The sequence below is a fragment of the Trypanosoma conorhini genome (assembly GCF_003719485.1).
Source record: "Trypanosoma conorhini strain 025E chromosome Unknown Tco_14.4_contig_00223, whole genome shotgun sequence".
Classification (NCBI taxonomy): Eukaryota; Euglenozoa; class Kinetoplastea; order Trypanosomatida; family Trypanosomatidae; genus Trypanosoma; species Trypanosoma conorhini.
In genome coordinates this window covers 19,064-26,751 of record NW_021704312.1, presented here as the reverse complement: position 1 = coordinate 26,751, position 7,688 = coordinate 19,064, and the positions used below count along the sequence as shown (strand labels likewise).

The 7,688-nt window shown below is 55.0% G+C and overlaps 1 protein-coding gene across 1 annotated transcript, besides 3 other annotated features; it reads left to right on the top strand.

The window, feature by feature from the left end:
- Positions 1–13: 13 nt before the first annotated feature.
- Positions 14–33: a microsatellite.
- A 20-nt stretch (positions 34–53) lies between these two features.
- Positions 54–7,358, top strand: Tco025E_04410 (peroxidase/phosphatidylinositol 3-kinase/serine/threonine-protein kinase HSL1,negative regulator of Swe1 kinase; the record flags this gene model as incomplete). Its single annotated transcript, XM_029371320.1, has 1 exon — positions 54–7,358. The coding sequence occupies one exon, from the start codon at positions 54–56 to the stop codon at positions 7,356–7,358; it is 7,305 nt and encodes a 2,434-aa protein (XP_029228561.1).
- Positions 7,359–7,434: 76 nt separating this feature from the next.
- Positions 7,435–7,476: a sequence feature (A-rich).
- Positions 7,477–7,515: 39 nt separating this feature from the next.
- Positions 7,516–7,556: a microsatellite.
- Positions 7,557–7,688: the final 132 nt, after the last annotated feature.

Sequence of the window (7,688 nt, the reverse complement as noted above, 5' to 3'; positions counted from 1 at the left end):
TATATATATATATACACACACACACACACACACGCTTGTCTCCGTAAACGGCAATGTTTGCGGCGTCTGGGAAGGATAGCTTGGCGTCGACCATCCGCCGAATCGCAAATGACCCAGAGAGGCGTACATATATGGTGGAGGAGGAGATCAAGCGGACGAAGGAGCTTCAACGTAAAAATCTTCAGGAATATGAAAACACAGTTTCTTCCTTGTTAATCTGTTTGGAAAACTTTGACGTGGTGCGGAAGGACGCGCCAGAGATTCCGTGCGCGCTCACCGTGCTCGACATATTGCTTAGGCTGGACTTGACGACGATTCAGATGTCGCAATGCAACAGCTACGCCAGACTGTGCCTCTGTGCGGTCAGCGACACGTCCATCGCGCCGGCGGCGGCGCGAACATTTGTTGAGACGCTTCTGACGAGTATGACCTCCGACTTTGCCCGTGTGGAGATTGATGAGACGCTCTCGTGGATTGAGCAGTCGGACACCAGCATGCGGGCTAGGAGGATATGCGGGTTATTAGTTCTGGAGCAGGTGGCGCTGCGCATTCCAATGCTGATCCTGCCCAAGCTAGGCACTCTCTGTGAGAAGTTGTGGGGTGGATTGGCCTCGTCGGATGAGATGGTACGCGACACCTCCGCACAACTGTTTAGGACGTGTGGAAAACTACTTGGTAGCCGCTCCCCGACACTGCGTGCGAAAACGGTGGACACGCTGCTGTCTCAGCTCAAGGCGAAGCTTGCCGCAAAGTCACGCGAGTCCAACGTGGCTGGTTTGCTGGCCTTTGAGACCGTGGTGATGAGCTCAATAGGTGGTTCGTCGCAGCCACGGTATGAAGACTTGTCCATTATGTTAGTACCCTATATAATGTCAGGTGGGTCCTCGGCGAACTCCGAGCTTATGCGGAAGCTTCTCTTTCACTGCCTGGTTGTGCTCTGCCGGTACAACACGACATTGTTTATAATTAATCACCTGAAGGATACGGTGAGTTTTGCGCTTAAGTCTATTAGAAACCTATTTCAACACTGTGCTGCCTTTGATATGTTCAGTGAAATTATCCCGATGGTTGGCAAAGTGGCTTTTATGCAGTTTGTAAAGGAGACATGCGAGGCCGTCCGCTTTATCTCTGAAAAGTCCCCTACACCGTGTTGGGAGTCCCTGAAATGTTTCTCAGTGATTTTTAGAGAGTGCCCACACCCGGACGTCGAGAGTTACATCGAGCCGTGCATTGAAAATGTCTTTAACTGGGGTTTGTCCTCGCAGCTGATTGAATGCATGCGGGATATTATCGCCTCCTCCAGCGTCAAGGGCCGGACAAAGCTGGAGGAGGCGCTCCTCGACATGATCTCTGTGACGCTGTGTGGCCTGCCGTTTCGCCAGGTGACGGGGACGCGAACAAAGACGGTGACTTACCCCGAGTCTGAGCCAACCGAGAGCCAAATTGTGGTGGCCCTGAATGCGCTGATACAGTTTGGTTTTTCCGACTCTGAGCTTATGGGTGACTTTCTCCGTGACTCGGTGCTCCCACTCATCGATAGCCCGAGTGCGAGCGTGGGGAGGGCCGCCATTAGCACCATTGTCTCTCTCCTAATCCCACCCGGCATAAACGGAGAGTTGACGATGGCCCGTAGGATATGCGTGGATATGATTGTCTCACGCATGCTCGTTGTTGGACTGGCCAATCCAGACCCGGTGATACGCGCGGCGATTCTCTCCTCCTTCACCCCGTCGTTTTACCCGTACCTGAGTGAGCTGCAGTTCCTGACGCAGTTGTTCTCGGCGCTTGGGGACGAGGACATTGACTGCCGCATCGCCGCCACAGGACTGCTCTGTCGCATGGTTAACCACGACCCGTCGCACATATTGCCCATTTTACGTAAAGAGATATTGCACATTTTCTACGCCCTTTCTACCGAAGAGAATGGAAATAGCATTCTGAACGGATTGCTCTTGTTAGACGCAGTCGCGTCCAGTGCCCCGCAATTTGTGGTGACCTTAACAGACGGTGTCATTAAAGTCCTTGGACGCCACCTCACAGCTCTGGAGGCGAACTCGCCAATTTTGCAGCCACTGCTTCGCTGCTGCACCTCCGTGGCTCGTGCGGTGCGCTTTTTTGGGCACAACAAACCTGTTTTCACAGCCGAGGTGGAGCGAGTGTGTGAGTTGTTAGACTTCCTGCCGCTCGACACGGAGTTTGCCGCCTCGCGTTTGTGGTGCCTGCGATTCATTGGTGCCACACTGGGTCCTCAAATTGGGGGACGTTCACCGTACGATGTCTACCCGCAGCTGTATCGCCGCCTTTCTGGGATATTAAGGAACAGCGACGATGACCTGAAGCTTCGCCTCGAGGCGCTACGTTGCGCTGGGACCATTGGAGCTCTGGACACAAGTGTCTTTCAGTCACTGAACTTGGGCCACGATGCGCAGCAAACGAAGTTGGAACGAAGCACCTCACATACACTTAGTCATGCCATGTGCTGCCGCCTTGTGTTGCGCGCCATTGCCTCGCTGCTCGACCCAGGTGAGAAGCGCGTCTCAGTAAGCAAGGACTCTTTGCTGCGCGTAGGCATTCAAACTATTCTACACATTGGTGAAAGCTGCCCATGCTCCCGTGCCGGGATGGCGATCGTGGTCCCCCCTGTTGTACGTGCGGCCAGTGAGCTCGGCCCTGGTCGCCTCTTTGGCGTTGTCTTGTATGAGTTGACGCAGATTGTAAAGTACGTGGGCCCGGCGTTGCTTTCGGACGTGGCGACGCTCTATACCTTTTGCGATGTGGCGTGGGAGCGGTGCCCTGTCTATCGCTTTCTTGTCGTCCGCCTGGCGTCAACGATTGCTAGCCTTCGGGAAAAGGGGGACCAGAAGTACCGGCAGGGCGACGCACGTGTACTTCCCGTTAAGCTTGACGCCCTAAATGACGTCAATTCCTCCGAGTTTTTGCGGTACGCCATACTGGAGTACGTTGTGAAGCACACGGAGACACTTTATTTCTGTGCCGAGATTGTGGTGACGAACCTCCTTCGTGCCACGCAGGGAAACTCTGTAGAGTTCGTGGTGTACGCCGTGACGGCTCTTCGGACTGTCTGCTGGACGCTGAACGTTGATGAACTCACCGGCGTCATTGTGCGGGGACTGCTCTCTGCGCTGCGGATGCACTCCCCCGCCCTCACGCGGGACGCGGAGTACACGTCTTTTACCAACCGAATCATGAGTGTCTTCTGTGTGTTGATGGTGAAGCTGCAGGGCGAGTTTATCAAGTACTCCTCGGAGGTTATCCGGACACTCAAGACACTCCGCATCTCCCACGCCGAGTTCACGACGTTGCAGGGGCTGCTGCTGAAAGGATTTCGCTGCGCCCTGCGCGAGAGTTCATTGGCGGAGTATCACGATCAGGTTGTCTCGCTTCTAAAAAAGTGTGCGTTGATGGCCACGCGAGGGATATCGTACCTTGGAGAGGTGTGGTCTGCGCGAAACAACGCGGAGGACGCAGCTGTGGTATTTAGCGATGACGAGCGTCCGCTTCCCCTGGCGGAGAAGCGGATCATTAACACTCTTAAGACCACTCCACTCACGAAGGAGGAGTGGCTTCGCTGGATTGATCAGTTTTCTATATCTGTCATGCAGGAGTCTCCCTACCGTGTGTTTCGCTGTGTTTCACAGCCTATTGGCACCAATGCAACCCCGCTTGTGGAGCGATCACCGGAGTTTACGCAGGAAATCTTGCGCCTCGCGTTTCGTGCGCTTTGGAGTTTTGGCAGCGCCCTTATTCGCTCCTCCATCCTAGACTTCTTCCGGCAAACGCTGCAGCAACCCGCTTGGTCCTCCACTGTGCCTGACGACTTCGTCACCGGCATGCTTTCCCTCATCGAGTACATGGACGTCGTCGGGATGACGCTTCCGATTGCGGCAAGCGACCTCTCCGAGTGTGCGTGGCGCCGAGGAATGCTCGCAAAGGCGCTTTACTGGCGTGAGGCCGCCTACCGCGAGGATCCTGCAAGCACAATAGAGTCCCTCACCATCCTGTACAGTGAGTTGCACCAGACTGACTCCGCGGTGAGTATCCTCGGTGGGGCGAGCGAGAATCAGAAGCGCTACCTACTGCAGCAGTCTGAAATTTTGAAACTTGCGGGGTATACGGAGGCGCTGCGGCTCACGCAGCGCGAGGTCGACAAGGACATGATGGGTTCAGAGACGAGCAGTGAAAGCCTCGTGAAGCCGTTGCCGTACCGATCGAAGAATTTTAGAAGGTTTTGTGGCGTCGCGGGCCGTTCGATCTCCGACGGCAATGCCTCCTTTCGTGGTGAGGACGCCGCGCTTGACCTCCAGCTGGAGCGGGGGGTGCGACAGATGATGAGCCTCAGCGAGTTTGGCGACTACGACAAGGTGCTGCAGCAGTGGGAGGATTTGTTTAAACGCTACAAGGGGAAGAAGGTGGAGAGTGAGGAAAATATCCTTTTTTACGTCTCACAGTATGCCGCAGACGCCTCCATCCGGCTGCAGTCGTGGGGCACGTTGGAGGACGCGCTGCTGTGGATGCCGCAGGATAGCGTGCACTACCACATCTCGCGGGCGGCGCTGAGTATTCACAAGGGCCAGTACGATGAAGCCTCGTTGGCGGTAGACGAGGGCCGCAAGCTTTTGCTAGATGATCTTGCCGGGCTTTTGCATGAGTCCTACATAAGAGCCTACGAAAGTCTTGTCGTTGCGCAGAAGTTGTCCGAGTTGGAGGAGGTGATGACGGCGAAGCGCGCCAAGGAGACGGCGTCGCTGCAGCACTTCTGCAGCATTGCACGTCTGTGGAGTCAGCGTATTTTGATGATGTCGCCCACGGTGCCCGTGTGGAAGCAGGTGCTCAGTGTGCGGGGCCTGCTTATCCCCCCAAGCGAGGACGTCACGACACAACTGCGTTTTGTAAAACTCTGCCGCCGCGAGAATGCGAAGCAGCTGGAGCGCTTCACCTTGTTTCAGCTGCTTGGCTCCCGTTGCCCAAACTACGAGCAGCTCATGAGCCCCAGCGCCAATCCACGTGTAGTGATGCAGTACATCAGCTTTCTTTCCGCAAATGGGGAGTTGGGGCCAAAGAGTCCGTATGGCCTTGAGAGCGATCTGCTTAGAAAACTGATTGACACGCACTCCACGGTGGAGAACGCGACGCTTCTCTCCCGCGCCTATGCCCGCCTCGGCACCAAGGCCGAGCTGCAGGAGGCGATTGAATGCTACAAGGCCGCGACGCTGTATGACCCCAACTGGTTTCACGCCTGGCGTATGTGCGCCGAGGCGAACGTGGAGCTGCTTAACATAAACTACTCCGACGCGGCGTACGCCGGCGCAATTGAGGGGTACATTCAAAGCATCAAGTTGGGAAACTCCGACTCCACCATGATCCAAGACGTGCTGAAGCTGCTGACGTTGCTGAGTCGTCCCTTGGACTCCGTGGAGGGGCTGCGAAAGTTGCGTGAACGCGTCTTAGACGTCTCCGCACGGGCGTGGTACTTGGTGGTGCCCCAGCTCATCGCTCGCCTGGACTCTGGGTCCGATGACAGCTGCCAACTCATTGCGGACATCTTGACCCCAGTGGCCTTTGATTACCCGCGCTCCCTGCTCTACCCACTGAACCTGTCGGCCATGTCTGACTCTGAGCGGCGCAAGAGGCTGGCACACATGATTCTCGAGAAGCTGCAGGCCAAGTTCCCCGTCATCGTCCTTCAAGGTCGTCTTGTTATTGATGAGTTACTCCGCATCTCGGAGTTGGTGTACGAGAAGTGGTACGACCAGCTGGACGCCGCCGCCAATGCCTTTTTTGGCCGCCGACACTACCATGAAATGGTGGAAAGCTTGCTGCCCCTGCACGACGAGCTGCATCGGTCGCCGGAGACCATTGTCGAGGCAGAATTCACCTGCAAGTACAGCAGCATTCTGCAGGAGGCACATGAATGGCTGCAGTCCTACACGCGAACAGGGTCTGTTGCAGACTTGCATTCTGCGTGGCATATCTATCACCGCGTGTATCGACAGATTGACGAACACATACGAGCCCGGAATCGATTGCGGTTGCCGTTTTGTAGCCCGAAACTTTTTGAGGCGAGGAACCTTTCCGTAGGCATTCCGGACGCCATGCCGACGGAGGAGGGCAGTGTCTCCTGCATTGCCTCCTTTAACGACACCCTGGTTGTGATTGCGAGTAAGCAGCGACCAAAGCGCCTAAGCGTGATCACCACGGAGGGGAAAAAACAAAAATACCTCCTAAAAGGACGAGAGGACTTGCGGCTTGACGAGCGTGTGATGCAGCTTTTTCGGCTCGTGAACACACTTATGATGTCGGACTCACGAGCCTGTAAGAATTCCGGGTTTGAGATTACGCGTTACTCCGTCACTCCATTGAAAGACACTGTGGGCATCATCGGCTGGGTGAGTGGCTGCGACACCCTTCACGAGTTGGTCAGTAAGTATAGGACGTATCGCGGCGTTCCGGTTGAGTTGGAGTTACGAATGTTAAATCAAATCATTGTCTTTGACCAGCCCAGGGCATATGATTTTCTCAGTGTGATGTCAAAGGTGGAGGTCATGGAGTTTCTTGCCGATCATACGACGGGGCATGATATTCGCAAGGCGATGTGGGCTTCTGCTGCCAGCTGTGAGACTTGGTTGGAGCAGCGACAGGCGTTTACCACGTCCTTGGCAACCACAAGTGTGGTGGGGTACATATTAGGTTTGGGCGATCGCCACCCAAATAATATCATGATCCAACGTACATCTGGGTTAATGGTCCACATTGACTTTGGTGACTGTTTTGAGGTCGCCATGACGCGCGACAAATTTCCGGAAAAGGTCCCGTTTAGACTCACCCGGATGCTGCGCAACGCGTTGGATGTTTCGGGTGTTGATGGGGCGTTTCGCACAAGAGCAGAGATAGCCATGTGTGTCTTGCGTGACGGCAGCCACAGCGTTCTTGCCATACTGGAGGCCTTTATTCAAGATCCACTGATCTCGTGGCGCCTGCTGAACCGGCAAGGAGAGGAACCAGAGTCGTCGACACAAGGCCGGCCTTTTGAGCAGATGGAGCCAGGAAAACTCTACTCACCCGCTGTGTTCAGAGGGGAGCCGCCCAGGGATAGTGTCTCAACCGAGGCTATACGAACCGCCCGTTATGCATCTGTGCGGGAAGAGATTGACATCTTCCACAAGGGCGTCACCATCTTTGGGCGTGTGCGTTCAAAGCTAAAGGGTGAAGATTTTCTGCACACGACATGGTCCGCCGCAAGCATGAATCCAAAGGTGCAGGTGGCCCGTCTCATAGTGGAGGCGACAGACATCACAAATGTCGCGCAGTCCTGGTCTGGTTGGTACCCCTTTTGGTGAGGCGTTCGTTTTTGATTTTGTCTCTTTCCTCCTTGCCCTTTCTGCTCACTCCTGGCGCCAACAGTTGTTTATCGACTGTTTTTCTTTTTGTATTTTGTTTTTGTCTATTGCTTGTTGTGTGCTGCGATTGCTCTCGTGTTCTCCCCGCTGCTGCTGCTGGTGGTGGTGGTGGTGGTGGTGGCGGTGGTGGTGGTGGTGTTGTTTCTTTGACTTGTAGGGCGATGCGAAGCCCTTGCCAACTGGCGTTGAGTTGAATGTGTGGCGTGGGTAGGAGGAGAACGGGACTGAAGACTGTCGTCTGCAGTGTGTTTATCTCCTCCTTTTCTTTTT